Source organism: Chanos chanos, chromosome 8 (assembly GCF_902362185.1).
Source record: "Chanos chanos chromosome 8, fChaCha1.1, whole genome shotgun sequence".
Lineage (NCBI taxonomy): Eukaryota > Metazoa > Chordata > Actinopteri > Gonorynchiformes > Chanidae > Chanos > Chanos chanos.
Window position 1 is genome coordinate 41,132,522 of NC_044502.1, and position 20,030 is coordinate 41,152,551.

Here is a 20,030-nt window from a genome sequence, read left to right on the forward strand (position 1 = left end):
TTCTGCAAAGCCTCACTGTTGCAGCCCGGAACAGGTCAGCAAAGTTCGCGGGGTGCAGATGCGTCTGCACTGCAGATACTGATAAGCCGTGCAGTGCAAACAGTGAAGGCGCTACTTCCTTTCATCGCTGCAAACAGTCACAAGTGCAAAAAAAAACAAAAAAAAAAAAACCACCAAGCCCTGCTGTCTGCGTCGAAAAACAGAAAGAAAAGAAAAGACTAATGGAAAGATACCACCCACACCGCCGGAGACTCACCCACTACGCTCGTGCAGACGACCAATAAACAAACACACAGCCGTAAACACAAAGCCAGGCTGTAAACACTTTGCTCCGAAATAAGTTTAAAGAACCCGCGTACGTGGTTTTACAGAGACACACACACTAATACACGAAAAGACGCACACGCTGTGAAGAATTCGTTTACCGGGGTTAGTCTGGGTCTCCGCTCATATTCAGGAAAGGGAAGAGGGATAAAATTGAACAAAACAACTCACACTGCCGTTCCTATTCAGAGAATAAAGTGTTTTCCGCGCCTCTCAACAAGTACACTTAAAGCAGAAATACAGCTTCTCTTAGTCCAATTATGTCCGCAACCTTATGCTACTGACCCAAGATCATCTGTGTTTGTGTCCAAAACAAGCCATGCATGTTTACATATGCAGGGAAAATTGAATACATTTGGTGAGGTTATTCTAAATGTCTCTTTGTAATCATTTTTTTTTCCCCCCAGAGAAAACTAAGCAGTGTTGGTTCAGGTTCAAGTTCAAGTTCTGGGTTATTTAAACAAGACTTCTGGTTGAAGTCCTGATTCTTGAGGAGAGATGTCTGATTCTCTTTGCTGTGTTTTGAGCAACTGCTTTCAACAAGGTCCAATCAGAGAGATTTTGAGTATGGTTTTCATTCAAAAGGAGATCATTACCGCTGAGCTGATTACAGCCGATACAGCGAGTGGATGACAACATCCTCACACTAGCTACTGTGTTACATCTATGGGATCACACACAGAAACAAACACACACACTTCTCTCCCTCTCTCTCTCTCTCTCCCTCTGTCCGTCTCACACACACACACACACACAGATGCACATGCATATGCACAGACACACACACACACTCATGCACAGACACATAGGCACACTCACATAGGCACAGAAACACACACACACACACAAACACAGACACAACAACCTATGAGGATCTGTGTGAGAGAGGCTCCCTGTGGTATCTTTTTCCAACTTCAACATGGTCAATTTTTTCACTGTAAACTCGATGAAAGCTCCAGAGAAATGAATCATTTATAACGTGATATTAAAGGGTCTATTTTTGTTCCTGTGGTTTTGAGCCAGGCTTCATTTCTTGTTTGTTTTTTCGTTTTGTTTTTTTTTTGTTTTTATTTTTTGTCTCTCACGTATCCCAGCGGTCAGCGCCTGCGTCAGCACGACTTTGTCCCGCACGAACAGTAAGTGAACATTCTTCACAAGAGGGCCTGCGGTGACCAGATCATGTCAAAATCACACCAGGCCAAAACCCAAAGGGGAAATTAGACTAAACCACCTCAAATGAAATCTAACTAAAAATGTGAGGGAGAACACAAATGTGCAACAAACGTTGCCTTGACAACTACACCACCCCAGAGAAGACAGAAATCAGAAATGACCGCTCTGCTCCTGAAGAGAATGTGCAGTGACATGACTGCCAATGTTGCCCTCCCTTCAAATACCAAAAAAAACAAAAAAAAAAAAACACTGTATTTTCTTTGATGCTGATGCGGGATGAAGGGTAATAGATCAACACACACACACACACACACACACACACACACACACACAGATAGACACACACACTCACCTGCACAAAGACAGTGAAGAATATAATGGTGATTATGGCAGTAAGGAACATGTGTTTGTCTGGGAAATGATCTTTGTCCAGCAGGAAAACCAAAGAGAAGGCGATTGCCCCTCGCAGGCCACCGTAGGCTATAATAAACTGGTCCTTAGTCGTGAGTTTCACAATGCGAAACTTGTTAATGACATAAGTCAAGCCCACAACCCCTACGAGAAAAGGAAAAACACAGTAGTCACACACATTACAACATTAAAGGGTGTGTGTGTGTGTGTGTGTGTGTGTGTGTGTGTGTGTGTGTGAGAACTTTAATATAATACAATAAATCACCAGTTACAGGGTGTTGCTAAATCCCACTGGCTGAACAGTTACTTTGCAGATTAATTCAAACAGGATATGAAGCGTCAATAGGTTAAATACACTTTATCAATAGTGTGAAAAAGAAGAACCACCTCTGAGCTCATTATAAATCATCATATTTTAGGGATGCTCCACCAAAATTAAAGCTGAAATGATCTTTTAGTCCAGGCCCCGTGTTGAAAAATTAATTTCGGTTTTTGGATCCATGCCGCCTCAACGAGCCCTAACTCGTACGTGATAAAATCAAATTTAGAGATGAGGGGCGGGGCCGGCTGGCGCGGAGCAGCGGGAGATTACGCTGCGCACCTCTACAGGTACGAGAGAGTTCCAGTCCCACCAGCGAACGGGTCGGGAACCGCAAAGAAGACAACAGGCTGTTTTCCTGGAGCATCAGTGGGACGGGATTCTCTCACCGCTATCGTGTTTCACCGGCTCCAAATGTCAATGAGGTGCCTACAGAGCTGCGAGTGAATCAGAAGGGAAACAGTGTGGGCGTTTTACGCCAACGGGGTACAGGAGCAGAGGATGACTGGGCGTGTGCTCATCTTAACCCCTCCCACGCTGACTCAGGAGTCACTCCATAAGTCAACAGTACAACATGTTAGTTCAGGGAAACTGAACACCCAACTGGGGAAAAAAAATAGGGTTGAGAAAAATAACAATGCTTTTGGGGAAGTATCCCTTTATGACATTCTTAAGACGGATATGCCACACTCAAAGGGTGTCTCAGACAAATGTCACTGCACCCAATGGACTGGCTCCCTTTTGAACTTCCAGTTTCAAGAGAAAGCAGTATACCACAGCGAGCATTCATTCATACACTAACCTAGTACTCTGGCAACGAGACACAGAATGACCGTCATGACGACAAAAGTCCAGTTCCACTGGTGCGGCCCGGCTACCGTGGACACGCCCAGGAAGATAAAGATGAGCGTCTCGCTGACGCTGCTCCACATCTTCAAGAAGTACTTGATGGTTGTGTGGGATTTGTGGGATATGTTGGCCTCCACGTAGGGCCGCATGACAGCACCACAAGCTATCAGACTAAAGAAACACAGAGACAGAAACAAAGATAGAGAGACAGAGACAGAAACAGAGAGAGAGAAAGAGCGAGAGAGAGAGAGAGAGAGAGAGAGAGAGAGAGAGAGAGAGAGAGAGAGGAGGGGAGAAACAGAGAGAATCATATTAAGTCTTAAGACATATATCTGTTGACATGTACTAGCATGGGAGAATGAGAGTAAATTCTAAATAACAATGAGTGTCCATTTCTAAATAACAAAGCTATGATATACTCATTGTTGCTGCTGAGCTATGGACATTGTTGAGTTTTTTTTTTTCTCCCTCAGATGGAAACCTCATGATAGAAGAAAAATGAGGTCGCATTACACACCTCTGACAGATGAAACTAACTGTTGTCTTACACAGAATGGGAGGTGCGGCAAAGGTCTTAGAAATGGCAAAACTGATACCAGGGAATAGTTTCCCCATGTTGATGCACTGTGTCTTGCTTTTCCTCCACTTGACATTTCACAAGCTCTCTACTGTGTCACAAGACTACAGCGGGTCTGACAGGACGCCACAGAAAAGCATGTGACCCACAAAGATCAGTACTCTCTCCACAGTGAAAAGCACTAATGAGTAGCTAGCGTCCTTCTGTCTCTAAAAAAAAAAACCAAAAAAACAACCTAGAGACTGAAAGACGGTGCCACTCTGATTGGCTAGCGCTGGCTTACTCAACACGTTAAGGCTGCGAATGACGTGTTGCTTCCCTTGTATTTAATAAAAGAACTAAAAAAAAAAAAACCCTATCACTAGCTCCCTGTATTCTCAGAAGCCAGCCAATTAGAGCCACGTGGTGATGTAAATATTACGGGACATTACGAATGGAGCGGCGTTACTGAATATGTATCATTCAGCTCATTCTGATATTGTTTTTATATTGCAAAATGACATTGTATTGGATAATCTGAATCATGTGGTTGAGAACTCTGCCTGTGATTATGGTCATTTCGGTCACCGCTCTGTTACGCTGAGTGACAGCTGTCATGGCAGGGACTGACTGGCATTTGAGTTTTGATTTGCTAAATTTGGGGGAAAGGTAAGCATGGTTATGTACAATTTTTTTTTTAGTTAATTATGAATAGAATGTACAAGCCTATTTCATGCATTTTTTTGTTGTTGGCATCAATAAATTACTCTAAGCCTTTTAAATGATAAAGACACCTCGTGATACTTGAATGAGGTGTGTTCCAATCGTGGAACAAACTGTCCCCTGTCGCCTGAGGGGTCTTGGACTCATCTGAGATGACCCAGGGACAAAACATCACTCACCACTCCTCTGGTCTTTCTAGTGCTTTCCTGCATGGGCAGGAAATACAGGGAAACCACAAATCTACAGGCTTTTTACGGTCTATCAGCGACCCCGCCTTAGATGGTGCACGACAGCTCGTGTAGATCACCGATGCACTGAATCAAATGTGTCTGTTCTGTTCTCTCTGAGCTCCCTTTACGTATTGATTTTTATCATTTCATCAAGGCCCAGCAAAATACTGCAGAACCGTCCCCCTGGACCTCTCACATCAGTCACTTTTTGATGTGACAGAAAATCAAAAAAAAAAAAATGACAAGCAACACCACCACCAACAACAACCAAAAAAAAAAAAAAAAACACATCAAAAATATGCCTTAGAAACGAAAAAAAAAAATGCACATTTCAAATATTCACCTCACTGGGTATGATTAAAGCTAGTCTTTCCCCAGGCTGTGATTACAGTGGGAGGTGGGAAAAGTTACATTACAGAAGGTGTCAGCGCTAAAGACAGAGGGAAAGACAAAAATGAAGTGTAACAGCGATGAAGACAGAAACATGAAACGGAAATCTACACAGAGAATGGGATAAAGAGTAATGGAGACAGAGAGAGAGAGAGAGAGAGAGAGAAGAGAGTGATTCAGTACTCACGCCATGATGCCAGACAAATGGAATATCTCAGCGGAGAGGTAGGCCATGTAGCTGTACATGAAGACAAAGAGGGGCTCGATGACACGCTGGTGGGAGGTGAAACGTGATGTTAAGGCTGACAGGAAACCGTAGATGGCTCCCACCAAAACACCACCCATGGAGACCACGAGGAAACTCAGAATGCCCAAAAACACGTCCACAACGGAGACGGTGCCTACTCCAGCAAATTCCTCAAACAGGTGATAGAGAACCTGAGTGAGGGAGAGAAAGAAAGAAAGACAGAGAGAGAGAATCATTGTCTGTCGCGTGCAGTCACCAGACATATGGTTCTCACACCTACCAATAAGGGACGATGGTGAACAGGATACAGAGCTAAAAAACAAAAGTTTACTGCTTAGAAGTGGAGTTTGTTTGAATTTTTTGTGAGCGAGGAGGCACTACAGACCTCTAAGGATAACTGTGGTCTGCTATAGAAAATAAGGCAGATGGAAAGAAAGAAAGAAAGAAAGAAAGAAAGAAAGAAGAGAGAGGAAGTCCAATTTCAATGTAAATTGGTACGAGAACATTTCTAACAGGAAACACTTCTCCAGTGCTCTCAGACTCTGTTTCATGCATCACTGAATTGAAATGGAACGGAGAAACAAGGAGCTGAAATTGACGGAGACAGACGGCCAGAGAAATTTCTTCACTGATAGAATTTTGCAAAGATGTGAGATCTGAGAAATCAAAAACACAGCTGACACATCGCTGACTGATCATTAAGTGAAATGAGTCACTGTCTAAAATAAGGAAACAAAGACCAAATCAATAACTGTTATATTCAAACCCAATGTAGCCTGATCGACAGAACTGCCAGGGGTGTGAATGGAAATGCATGGTCTTACTAACAGAGTCCACTATCCATAAAACAGCTCATGCATGCAAAAGCACAGTGGCTTGCCGCTGTAGGGGAATTTTCTGTTACAATAAAAAACATTTGAGATCAAGGCACTGCCGAGCTGCCAAGTCATAAACCAACCAAACGAACTAAAGAAAAGAAAAGAGAGAACAATTTGAGTTCCAGTAGCCTCCCATAGAAGAAACCACATAAAAGCTTTCAGTGATTGCCACAGCAAGCGTCCTGAACGGCATCAACATCACCAACAAACACACACATAAAAGCGAAGGCTAAGTCTGCCATGCCGGCTGATCACAGAGCACCCACCACTGTGACGGCATCGTTCAGCAGGGATTCGCCAAAAACCAGGATGTGAAGCAGCTCGTTAATGTGGATCTCCTCAAACACGGCCAGCACAGCGACGGGGTCCACGGCCGAGATGATGGCTCCAAAGAGCAGACAGGACAAGAGGTCCACCCTGAGCAGGTTGGCACCTTCAATCTGACAAACTGCGTAGAGGAGACCACCGATGAAGAAGGAGTTCCATAAAGTGCCAACGACGGCAAACATGAGGATGGTACCAAGGTTCTCCGAGAAGGGGCGGATGGGTAAGAAGTAGCCGGCATCGAGAATGATGGGAGGCAGCAGATAGAGGAAGAAGACCTTGGAATCCAGAACCGGTGGAGATTCTCCCACTAACTTGATAAGACCTCCCACCAACAAACCCACCACGATCAGCAGGCAGCTCTCTGGAACGATGGAGGACAGCCGTGGTATCAGGTGAAACCCTGTGAGGAGAGATAGGAGGAGAGAGGGAGAGAGGGAAGGAGGGAAAGAGATAGAGAAAGGGACACGTTGAAATTAAAGAGTTTACTGTTGCAAAATCATCGTGTTACGGACCCCAGTCAAATATAAACAACAACTATTCACACAGTAATCAAAAGTCAAAATGAAGAATTTAGCCTAATGATGTTCTCCTAAGGGGAAAAAAAAGTATTCTGTTAGGAGCTGGTGTCTTTTACATGTTTAAAAATATTTGTGATGGCAGGCTGGGAACCCCATGTGTGTTGACACAGCTGTTGAATTCATTGGTGAGTTGTAAGCTACTTTATGTTGTTTATCTTTGTTTTCACATCAGGGGCTCATCCTCATTTATCCAAATAACTTATGCGCAGCTGTTACTGGAACCCAAAGTTAGCTTTTTTTTGGGATCAGGGTAAAGGCCATCAGCACTGACAATTGTATTTTTCCATGCAATTTGACATTTCCTATTTCAGACATATTACCAATCCCATGTTCTCTTTCTTACTAGTCCAGGCATGTCTGGATTCAGATTGGAAAACTCAAAAGGCCTTGAATGTGCATGGTATGTAAAACGTGACAGCAGAGGGTATGATGAAGGGGAGTGACTACGCAGCGGACACATACCCAGGCAAAATAAAAAAAAAAAAAAACCCTTACCACAAGAAACCAGGAACAGGAACAGAGCACAAAAATTTTGGGTTAAAAGCGTCACCCTACTTCCCCTATATACCCCTGCCAAAACAGGCATCTGCCCACACCCACACGTTGACAAACAAAAACCAGAGACGTGTGAGTGTGTCCCCCTTAAAAGAAATTAAAAAAACAACAACAAACAAAGTTCCTTTGACAGCGCACATACACTTTTGTCAATGTGGGTACCAAAATACCTTTTCCTCAAAAGACAAAACAACAAACAAGATGTTCATTCCTCATAAGCAGTCTGGAACCTACTACCGAATTCTTTTCTCTGACAATAAAGTCAAAGGGAACAGCTTTAAAAATATGTTGACAGCAGACACTGGTTGTGTATGTCTGTCTGTTTTTGTGCGCTTTCTTTTTTTTAGGTCGTTTTTTTTTTTTCCCCCCTCTGAATTCACTCAATTGAGCCGTAGCAATTAACTGCAGAACTAGGGCTCTGTCATGACGTTAACACGGTTCACACAACAGTCCCGTGAGATTTGTTGTCAAATTAATTTTTTGATGCCTGAAGAGAGACGATGTTTGACAAACAGTTCCAGGAGAGGACTGATTGTACTAATAACCTTGGTCATCACGGACAGCCATTCGATGCCGGCGTTCGCGCTTGTCCAAAAGTCCATTACGCCGTTTTCTCCTACCGCTCGACCTGGCGCGAATCCCTTCCACACAATACGACAGCGTGGCGCGAGCGGCTGCTGTATTAGGTTAAATAACGAGAGTGAGCAAACAGCATAGCCTCTGAGGAGGTAGCAAAAACTAGCCGAGTCAGAATCCTTCATTCGTCTATATTTAGACCACGGATTTGCAAGGTCACGTCTCCTTCACCCTGGCAACGTGCCCAGGTATGAAGCTTTCAAAAGGTCTCCAAAGCATTCTCTCTGATCCCGCACGACAAAGAGTTTGCAATATTTAAAATCCCTTCTGTTGGCACTCAGGGGGCACGCCATATGGCCCTGACTGGCCAAAAAAAAGGCATGATAACACGCAAAACTGTGAACAAAACTCAGGATAGGTAAGGTGGTAAGCGGCTTCTACTCTACAGCACACATTGTGAATAACCAATTAACACCTCTATGGCTTGTTAAGCGAAATAATCAGCATCTTACAAGTCTTAAAATGTAGCCCTCCAAAGAAGCGTTACTCATTTTTGCACACGGGAGCTCAATAGTGTCGGCTCAGGGTATCGCATGAATTAATTAGGATTTTAGACAGTAATCTCTGAGGCAGTTTTTCAGTTGAGATTTCAATAGAACTTGACGGCTGAAACAGGCACAGGTGGGGTTGTACCTTAGCTATTATAAAGTTGCTAGGGCCCAGGAAAAGTATTTTAGAAAAAGTTAGGTCTAGCACTATTTCTGGAGTAAGTCGTTACAGTCACCACCATCACAGGTGAACATATCTCCAAAAGCAAGGCTGGCGAGAGTTCATGGTCAGTATGTGATATTAAAAACCCACCGTAACGGTGTGCAAAATCATTTATGAAGTCATTCCACATGATTACTATTCTTAAACAGTCTTTCATAGAAACCACGCTCTGACGTCAGCTGAGACAGCTGCATCAGTGTAAACAAAGCTGAGATGAACGCTAATCTACTCTAGCGTAAAATACTCAACAGCAGCTCTGAGTGACCCAAACAAGTCAAACGACATGCTGCCTCTTCCACAGGCCAGGGGACCTGGTGCCATTCAACTCTGGACTCAAAAAGTCAGAACCCTGACCCAAAAGCATTGTAAAGTCATGATTAACATGATTAACATAGCTACTCAGTACAAAGACTAGCAAGGGGTTAGTGTGAGTGGGGTTTTTTTTCGTTGTTGTTGTTTTGTTTTAATTCAACCCCAGGGCTAGACCACAATTTTCCATATGCATAAATCATGAGGGAGATGATCATAACCTCTCTCGAATACCTTCAGCTTTGAGCTGAATACTAAGACAAAACAAAACAACAATAACAACTAAAGCAGAGCATGATGCTTTAAAAACACCAGGAGGATCCCACAAGCCTCTGCAATTTTTACTCTTGGAAAAACTTTTTAGAGGCTTTGGCAATCAAGTCCAGCTTTCATAAATAGAAAAATCAGGCTAGTTAGTGTAATTCTACCTCTTGACAAGAGGGTAATTACACTTTACATTTCTCTCTCTCTCTCTCTCTCTCTCTCTCTCTCTCTCCCTTTCTTGTTATTCTAAACGTAAGCCTTCCTCTCCTATTTTACCACATCTTATTGTAACAATGCTCTTTCTTAACATTACAGAAGAAAGGAAGAGTGTTAGGTAATCGACAAAACGAAAGACCAAACAATTGCCAATAATGATTCAAGCACACCCTCTTAAAAGGAACGGCGTTGCGGTGGAAAATTCCAACGATAGCTTGTTCGACCTGTTTAAAAGGCTCAAGTGTGAAACGATTATTACTGTACTGTACGAAAACCGGGGGAAGATGATTAAGGGAAAAAAGCGTTATACGTAGAAAAAGAGCCCTAGAGACAACAGACTATCTGCCTGCTTTGCATTACAGCTGTAAAATTTACAAAATCTTCCCGCATGTTATAGGCTACCCTTATAAGACAGGCTTAGATACCTCACTGGAAGTACGCTCCGTAGTGTATACATAACACATTTAGTATATCAGACGATAACAGAGAGCACAAAAAACACCACATGCAGTTTTCAGTGGTCCACTACGTCAGACGCTCTGGGCAAAGACGATAATTGCGATTGCTGTGTACTAAGTAATTCGAAAACTTCCTGATTGGGTAGTTTTGGCAGCTTTGACAGCACGTTTACTTAGGTAAGCGGTTGGCTCACTACACGAACACCAACAAACCTGATGCTAATTCTAGCCGCTGACTACCCCCATGCCTAATCAACACCCATAAATAACCCAACTAATACAGTTTGGTCAGTGTACAGCCGAGATATGGCACAGCTGTTTGGGCAGAGACTTCACTCACTACCGACGGACGGCATTCGCTTGAGACTATGAATTCATGACGGTCTACTGAAATTAACCAGACGCTTAAGTAATCTGTAGCGGTCATAACCAATGGCAATTTATTTTTAAAAAGAGAGAAAGACCGTAAAGGGTACAACACGTTGTTCTGTCTTTTCACTCTTTAAATTCCATGAGGAAATTTGGGGGAATCTGATAAAGGATGTATAAAATGGGAGGAAAATAAGATAAGGGGAGATTATTGGTTGGTCGTTATGTCAGTTGTGTTTACCATCCGAAAAGCACGGATAATCACGAAATTATCACTAGGGCGTTAAAAATGTTCTTCCTCGCGAAGGGAAGGATGAGAGAAAGAAAAAGTCAATTAAACATCTCTCCCACTAGAAAAAAAAAGCTATCTATCGCGAACTGATGCCAGATTTCTCATCTCAACTGGTCTGTGTCAAGCTATCATTAAAATCGTCACACTCAGAAGTTCCACTGAATAGGAGATGACAACGGCACCAGCATACTCGGGATGCAGCACATCAAGTTGGGAGCGCACCCCCCAAAAAAAAGCACAGGGCTGGTGGCACCAGTAAAGCTCCTCACAAAAAATATAGCAACTAGGCCTAGGCTAACTATTATATATCTCTCATTTCCTCTGGCATCGTTGTGAGCATAGAGTCTCTGTAAACACAGTAGTCAAGGTGTTACTGCTTAGTATTGTAACCTTGCACTGTATCAGGTGAACATCCATGCCTCTCACTCATTCACTCGCTTTGTCTCTCTCTCTCTCTTTCATTGTAATACATGAGTTGCCGATGAATGTGAAGGCACCCCTATCACTAGTAAGAACCAGTAACAGGTGGAGAGACATTTCACAATCAACTGCTTAGATCTTATCTTTTCTGTAATCTTTTTCTTGCTCAGACTGATCCTCTAATCAGAGAATTCTGTCCTCACGCTCTTGAGATGATGACAAACACCCTCCAATGCATGTGGTGATCACAGCTTAGGGATGCCCTGAATATCTGAGCTCGGTCCCAAAGAACAAGCCACTTCATCAAACTCACCAGTGAGATGTGTGGTATCTCTTGGACATAAAAAGCAGGGGAGCACTTCAGTAAGCAAGGAGCTGATAACTCATAGGGAGTTTTTCCTTCCCCCTGTCCTGAGTTTGTCTCCTTTCGACACATCAACCTCAGCTTCTCAGAGGCACTGGAAGCTTTAGGTTGTCGTAGGATTCCTGGATTGCATGCGACAACATGCTACAGTTGCTTTCTTCTATACTCTCTCTCTCTCCCTTCACTCTTTTTTTCTGTAGAGTTGTAACATGATAGAAACATGCAAAATGATGCAAAATGGGACAAACCCAGTCCAAAGTGGAAAAAAATTGCCGAGATGTCTTTAACGCGTTCATCCCCCTATCTCAGAGTGCTTTATATCAGTTCAAATGACTCAGGGGGTGAGCAGGTTCTCACACAAACTATTTACAGAACGATATATATTTTTTCTCTGTTTAAGGAACAATGCTTTAGGTCATTTGTGTGTGTGTGTGTGTGTGTGTGTGTGTGTGTGACCTTAATAAACACATGCAGAGTAAATGACGACCAACCCACGAGCATGTAAAACACGTGTACATTGACAAAGAATGCAAATGAGAATTTCTTTCCTTCCCTGTCACATGCCGAGTAAAAAAAAAAGCATGAATGGATTCTACAGCTAAGAACAAAGGGAGCCGTCATGTGAGGCCTCGGTCTCTCTCTCCCTTCAGTCGACCCGATGCTCCAGACAGAGGCCGTGTGTTTAAGTCAGGTCTGCAAAAGGGAACTTTTCACAGCTGAGTGCTGGAACTTTGTCTCACACACGCTGTTCCTACCCAAGTCAACAGAAAGGCTGGCTTAGGAAAAAATGGGGGGGGGGGGGGGAAATCGCCATCTTTATCGCAGTCAGAAGCCGTGATTGGTTGCCAGGCGACTAATCTACATGGTACAATGACAATATGACAGAACAGAGAGCAGGGAATAGAGAGAGACAGAGAAATACAGAGAGGAGTCTTGCTGGGGTGGGGGGGGGGGGGGGTGTTTTTTGTGAGACAGAGGTGGGAACAGTAATAGCATGAGATGGAGAAAAATTACACGAATCTCCCATTCTCCTGTCTCTGAACCCACAAATGAACAGATCTTGCCTTGGACTAATTGTCTTTCTGTTGATAAAGCCTTTCAAATTCCTTACAGGGCGTGAGATTACAGACAGATTGATCATTAAGCATTCGTCCGTCTGTGTAACAGCCCAATGACTGCAAAAGAATTCATCTCCTAGACTGATTTATTCCCCAAATGTGAGAAATCCAATTACACACACTCACAGCCTTCCACCTGAATGAGACCCAGCGAGAGTTTTACAGGTATTTCAATCACGGCTTTAACGGAAAAAAAAAAAATCCACATCCTAAAGTTAAAAAAAAAAAAAAAAAAGACATCCCAAAATGGTTTATGGGTAACATCTAAACAACATTTTATTGTTTTTTGTTTCTTTGGGGGTTTTTTTAGTGCTTTTGGTTTAGGCCTGTTAGTTCATTGAATTCTGGAGAATTTTTCTTTTTTTCATTCCAGTGCTAAAAATTGAACTTGTGTTGAATTTAGATGTTTGATGTGATTTTCGTAATGTGTCACATCTGCACGGTTCCGAGTCGTGAGCTGTCCCGCCCTTCTTTAATCTACCTGATTAGCCTCAGTCACTTCCCGGCACAGTCATCACGGGACGTACGTAAACAGATTAAAGCTGGCTGCAGGAAGGGCAATACTCACCCACGCAAGATACTAGACAACCATTAAACCATTCAAAGTCATGGCGGCATTCCTCAGTCATAAAACCAGACCATTTTGGCGTAAATGTATCACGAAATGCTAGTAAGATAATCAATACATATCCATTATTTCATTTTCATTTTCCTTGGAAGAGCTAATCATATGTTGTATTTTTGGCAGTCATCTCATGTGTTGGTCTGCATCACAAGTATCTTAGCATAGCATCTTATCTTGGTATTTTACTAGCTTGTATTTTGTCCTCATGAACAGTTTTGACAGAAATAATGAAAGGTATTTTGAAGCCAGCAGCTATGCTCAAGGTACCACGAAGCTTTGATGTTAATGCTAAATAAACATATCAGCTTTCCTCGAAGAATTATGCAAAGAATTCAGTCCACTGACTTCCTTGTGTTAAGGAAGCGATGAATTCTGATGTCTTGCTTTTGTCAAGAATGTCATAGTCATTGTAATCAGCAGTCAGTCGCACCATCCAGAGGATCAGGTCTGAAAAGGAAAACAGACTGTAGAAACTAAACGGTTTTGCTGACACTGCAGAAATGCTGATGTTTGCTACAGACATCTCAATACGCCAGGTTTGTTCAGACAGGAGCAACATTGTCCTGTGAAAGCCCATCAATGTGCCCATTCATCATGACTTGTTGCTCAGTAGAGTCACTGGTTTGACTAGCGGGTAGTTGGTCAGACAACTACTCTTTTTCATTTGAAATCGTCAATCTTAAGCATTCAAATACAGAGAAGGGCGCCAGTCATTCCTAATAGTGATTCTTGTTGAGTATTATCAAAAAACAATAAATATGATCAGTTCGCTAAAGTTATGATTATTGCTGAACTTTTTTTTTCCTACATTAGAAGGCAGTTTTAGATGTAGACAACTGTGAGACTCTGCACATCCTTTCAAAAAGTGATTTTAAAAATGCATTGACACCCCCAGAGACCTTTACAACCACAGTAAAACAATCAGTGAAAGAGGGAGTTATCCAACTTATAGAACAAGGGTTAAGAAATAACAATCCATGAGTAAAAAGCTGATAAGTTTAGAAAAGACGTATTGTTTGAAACAAGTAAACTCTCTGGAGACCTGCCACACCCTAAAAATCCTAACTGTGTTTGCCAGAGATAAGACATTTGCCCTTTGAGTGGTTCCAGCATTTTGCTTATAGCTGTCTCTTTTTCAAAAGATTTGATTTTGTAAAAATGCTAAAACTCTGGGGAAAGAATTGTATTAAAATTGTATAAAAAAAAGACTACTTATATTTCTGATTCAAACTCCTGTCAAATGTCTATTTATACTCAAACTTTCAACCAGATTATAAAACTAAAGGGAAGAAACGCATTTCGAAATGAAGACAAGATGTCTGGACTTTGCTTCTTTAAGACAAACACTGTGTAAACTCTGGTTTATCTCCCTGTTCATTTTCTCCAAACAGTCACAGGACAATAACAACTATACTGACCCAAATAACTGTTTCTCGGTTAACATCCTGAGAATAGACGAGACTGCGCATTTTCCCCCCATCCAAGCCCCAACACAACTGATTCAACTTATCTTTCCATTAATGAGCACTTGAGATCTTGAAACTAAATGTGCTTATTCTAAGGACTAACAACCTGCAAAGTCTGGGTGGCTCCACAGAACTAGAGCAGGTGTGTTCAACGTGTGGGGCAGGGCACGAGCACCTGTTTTAGGCAAGTATAATGTAAAAGGATGGGGGGGGGGGTAAGTTCAAACACAGACAAAGGGGTGGGGGGGGGGTATATCGAAAAAAGGTTGAAAACTCCTGGTCTACAGTTGGGAAACTCTATTCCATATCCTGGCCTGCTTCAGGTGGACAGGCTGAGAACTCTACATGACACACCTTTATTAATAATGAAGAGTCACTGAAGTCCCTGAAACATTAATGTTTCACTGTGTGCTCTAATCCTGTAGTTGCATGTCAGTTTAACACAGAGCATATGCAGGATGCTACACACAACCACGTCTTCGCCAGCAGTAGGAAAGCTGAGACACTTGAGAACACAAAATTACAACAGCTAACATTGTGCATAACCTTTCTACATCTCATAAAGAGCTGTAAATCGATTGCTGTTTCCAAAATAGGTGGCACAGTAGGCAGGTAGACCAGAGTCGTAAAAACTACATATAACGCAGGAAACTTAGAGAGGACAGACAGATGCATGACTGTATACTTCAGTATGACAGGAGGTACAGAAAAACAGGCAGTCTAATGATATTAGTCAGTTATAACTGATATGTCCTGTTTTCAAACTAACCGCATATCCACCCCCCTCTAACTCTTCTTGGCAAGCGTGGCTCACCAGGAGATGAATTCTAATGAAACCAAAGGGAGTACACTAGACCTTTGTCTGTCCTCAAGCCAACCCACTCGTTTTTTTCCCCCAATTATTATTATTATTATTATTTTATTGTATTATTTCCTTGTTTTCCGTACCAGCAGGTTCATGGCAGGTCCAAATGAGTCATTTTCTAAATAACAAATATTGACCTCCACTTAGACTGACGGGTAAAGCAAGTTGGTGGCTATATCTCCAATTGTACCATGTGTACAATTCACCAGGGCCATGTGAAATCGTTTTGTGGGTTTTTGCAGTCAGTCTGTTTGCAGTGCAAACAACGGGTGTGGCAAACGTTATTGAGTTGCATTGAGAGTTTCATCGCATATTAACCCAAAGACCCAACGTTAATTGTTTAACCGCAATCCTAACCCAGCATTTGCCAAAAAGACTTGTCAGGACAGATTGGTTTCGCTGAACTCTAGTTATGCAAACCAGGTTTTATCCAATGACATTAATAACATCACTGTGTGAGCAGTATATTATGCTTAATCTGAACGCATACGGTCAACGAGACAATTTAGCGATTTGACTGTTTGCAGCTGTGTTGTGGGTAATTTTAAAGCATTTTTTTTTTCTGTGGGTCAAATCTGTTTTATTATGTTAAAGATTGCCTAAATTACATGCCACATTATCTCACACACCCAAAACAGACATTCATAGCAGTCTTGTCTCGTTAATGGTTACACAGCCTTGAGAAACTATTTTTAACTTCAAAGAAGAAAATGGAAAATTAAAAACAAAAGGCCCATTTTACATCATTATAAGCCTAATGAAGGGGCTGGAGCTGAATTTTTTTTTTTTAAAAAAAAGTGCATTAGAAATAAAACATATTATTTCACTCTCTCAGGTCCAATGAGTCATGGTTCTTTCCTGGAAATATTGATCAGGAAAACAGAATGAGAAAATCTTTTTTTTTTTCTTCTAATTAATCTTATAACTTGATGTGAAGAGGGACCTACAAGAGCAGCAATTCACCTCAGGGGATCGGAAATTGTTACTGGACAGAAGAGGTATTTATAAAATGCTGGGTTTAATAAAGAGCTCTCTTTCAGGAAGAGCTTATTTCTGTCACCGTAGCTTAAGACACACGCAGCTCAATCTGCCACGAGAAAGATAAAACAAGGGCTGAAGGTCACAGCATACATCCATTTATTTCCTCTGTCTTTCTCCTTCCCCCCCTCCCTCATTCATTCTTTCTTTCTTTCTTTCTTTTCCACCCCACCTTCTATCTCCTTGCTTATCTTTCATATCTTGGTTGGACAACTGCCCTCCTCTCCAGTGCTATCCTTTCTGAGCCTTCTTTCTCTCCCTCTCCACTTTTCCAATTGAAAGTCCTCTCCAGAATCCAGCCTGCCAAGGCTCCCCTCCACACTCTCACACAGGCACCATCCTTGCTACTGGTGCAGGGAACTGGCAACACTCCTGGCACCTTGTGAAAGGCAGCAGGGACCACTGCAGAGGCCCTGCATACTGACTGGAGGGAGGGACAGTTGGAGTTACGGATGGATGGGTGGGATAGATGGTTGGATAGACAGATAGATAGATAGATAGATAGATAGATAGATAGATAGATAGATAGATAGATAGATAGACAGATAGAGGTGGGTGGGTTATAAAGGGAGAGTGACAAAGGGAGAGAAGGAGATGAGGAAGCAGTGAGTGGAGACTGAGTAAATGAGACAGGAGGAAATAAGGAGGTGACAGAACATGGAACTGTTCTATCAACAATCAAGCCGTGTGAGTTTAACAGATAACCTGGCATTAATGGTAACAAGGAATTAACAACAACAACAAAAAAACCTTGCCTCAGTTATCATTTGTGTGGGAACTGTGCCAGAAGACTGTAAGAGGACAGTATGCCAAGCTGATGTCCACAAGCATCAGACAAGCATGCGCTAACCCCTCAGAAAACCAACCGCATACTGCAGAGGATCTGTGTATGAGGCCAACCAAAACCTAAACCCTGGACAACAGTATCTCTGCCCACCACATTCCTCTCTCTCAGCATTCGGCTAGTGTCCAAGTGTATGAATACTAAACAGAGCTGAGTGGAATGGCATTACATCAGCGAGAGAGACAGAAAAAAAAAAAAACCCATCTTATTACTCCTGAAGAGTTTGAAGTAAGGCGCATCATTGCTCAGGGACACGTTTCCCGTTCTTCTAAAGAACTACTGTCGTTGTCCAAGAGCGTCAGGGCAAGCTTGTTCAACAGAGCGCGACGCCAGGTGGCAATATTATTGTGTGTTAACTCATGCCTGACACTGATTTTTGCATACGATAACGTGGTAACACGATTTCTGGGCAGCAAACTTCCACTGGGTGGGGTTGCTGTGGGAAAGCCGGCTTTACATCAGCGTGAGGCAGTGGTTCAGTGTTCAAGAAGTCAACACAACCAGCCAATCTAAAACTACAGGACATTTATGTATACACTTAGTAAGTGTTTTTTTGTTGTTTTTTTTTAAATATTACGAATCTATTTACAAAATGTGTCTGTTTCATTTAATATCTGAAATGGGTACCGGAATGACAGATTAAGCATTCATTCACGCGTCAAAGTTCAAATAACAAACTCACCAAGTTTCATCAAGGAAGCCAGCAGCACCCATAGCGCTATCTCGAATGGGATACGGACGTGTTGGTAATCAAATTCTAAGACAGGGAATGCTTTTCTTGACTTGTTGTCGTGGTGCTTCCCTTCATGATCTTGGCTCCTATGTGAATGATTATGGTTGTCTTGACCATTTCTGCTGGACACATCCGGAGAACTGCTTGCCCCAAGCGGCAGTATTGTTCCCAGTATTAATGTCATAATTAGAAACATCAGCAGTCCCCTACCCATTAAAGTTCTGTGCCCGGGGGCAGGACGAAAGGGCACTCGTGGAATCATGTCCAAATAAGTTTGAGAGCAGTGCCTCCTCTTGCTGTTATAGACGGTGAATGAGCAAAGCACGAACGACACCAATAGCTAAGTTTTCGAAGGCGTCGAAGAAAGCTTTATTAAACAAACAGAATTTAAAAAATCAGCTGAAACGTTCTGTCATTAAAGCGAATTATGTGATGTTTTCTTCCTGGCTTAGGTTGAATTACCACTGACGACACAGATGTGTCTTAAATCCTACACAGGTAACTCAGCAAGCTACCATGAAACAGGAAATGCATTACGTACGCATTCCTTGCGACAAGTATTTCAAAAATCTACACATCTTTTCTGTTGAAGCTCCAGAGAAACACTTGACGGTCTCATCAGAAATGTCGTTAATCTTATAATTTCTTTGCCAGTGCATCCTGCCTGTGCACTCGTCGTAGCCTACACTTCATTACGTACAACCGACAGCCTCTCCGATGATAGAATGCCGCAGGTAATGCTGACAGAGAAATGACGTGAGATGTCAACTTAGAGAGGTCCTATTCACCAGAGCGGCTGAAGGGGTTGAACTCTTAGTTTGCATTTTTGAGGGTGACTCGACCAGTGTCACGCTCGCTGTCATACAGTGTCCTGTCCTGTCCTGTCCTAACAGAAGGAGAGAGAGAAAGAGAGAACATCCCCTTTTAAACTCTAAAAAATAACAATGTGTCGAGGCGTGACGATTCCTGTTGGTCTCCGAGTTTTCAGGAGGTGGATCCTCTTTCAAGACACTCTGCCTTGGTGAATTTCTACCCCACACGAGTGGAACACGTTCTCCGGTCTGCTCAAAGATGATGCTCTTGGCTAAATACAACCTTCAAAACACACCCAATGGAGGGGGGGTTGAAAATGGGCGGGGGGTGAAGATTTGGTGGTGGAGGGGGTGGAGGAGAAGGGAACAGGCGTGCGGGGTTCTTTTTTTTTTCTTTTTTTTTTTTTAATCAGCCACAGCGACATCCAGTGGTGAGGAGTGTGTCTCAAACGACCTTGCGATTAGTACCGTCCCGTTTAGATGATCACTCTGATGTGTCCTTCAGCTGCCCCCAAGGGTTGGGTCTCGCTTGTACTCCTTTTTACATGGATTTTCCACCAAAATTCGGTCATGTGAAATAAATTTAAAATAAATACAGATATTGTGATTGGTCTGGGAACAGTGTGAAATTTACAATATGTTTCTGTTAAACTGTTTTCTGGACCTTGTCTTCAAAGATAGTGCTTTGAAGTCATTGCATGTATACATATTAGAAATGTTCAAACATGTTTGTATTTGTGTCAAGCTATAATCCTCTGGAGGAAAAATCAATATGGAAAAAGTGAGGCTTATTAGCTTATTAGCCTAATTAGTCAAATCATGTTCCTCCAGCTCATTCACATGAATGTAAAAATTTCCTAAGGCTTTAGTGAGGGCCAGTACAGAACTACAGAGAAGGCCACTAAGCAAGCTCGGCTGTTACCCCCCTGC

At 42.4% G+C, this 20,030-nt stretch overlaps 1 protein-coding gene across 1 annotated transcript in view; it reads right to left on the reverse strand.

The window, feature by feature from the left end:
• Positions 1–18,679, reverse strand: part of slc9a1a (solute carrier family 9 member A1a) — a 25,625-nt gene extending 6,946 nt beyond the window's left edge. The window contains exons 1-5 of the mRNA XM_030781225.1: positions 18,238–18,679; positions 6,367–6,827; positions 5,163–5,413; positions 3,030–3,247; positions 1,850–2,052 (exon numbers count right to left, since the gene is read on the reverse strand). Coding sequence (XP_030637085.1) covers positions 1,850–2,052; positions 3,030–3,247; positions 5,163–5,413; positions 6,367–6,827; positions 18,238–18,550 — 1,446 coding nt within the window. The 5' untranslated portion in view covers positions 18,551–18,679. The remainder of the gene's footprint in view (positions 1–1,849; positions 2,053–3,029; positions 3,248–5,162; positions 5,414–6,366; positions 6,828–18,237) is intronic.
• Positions 18,680–20,030: the final 1,351 nt, after the last annotated feature.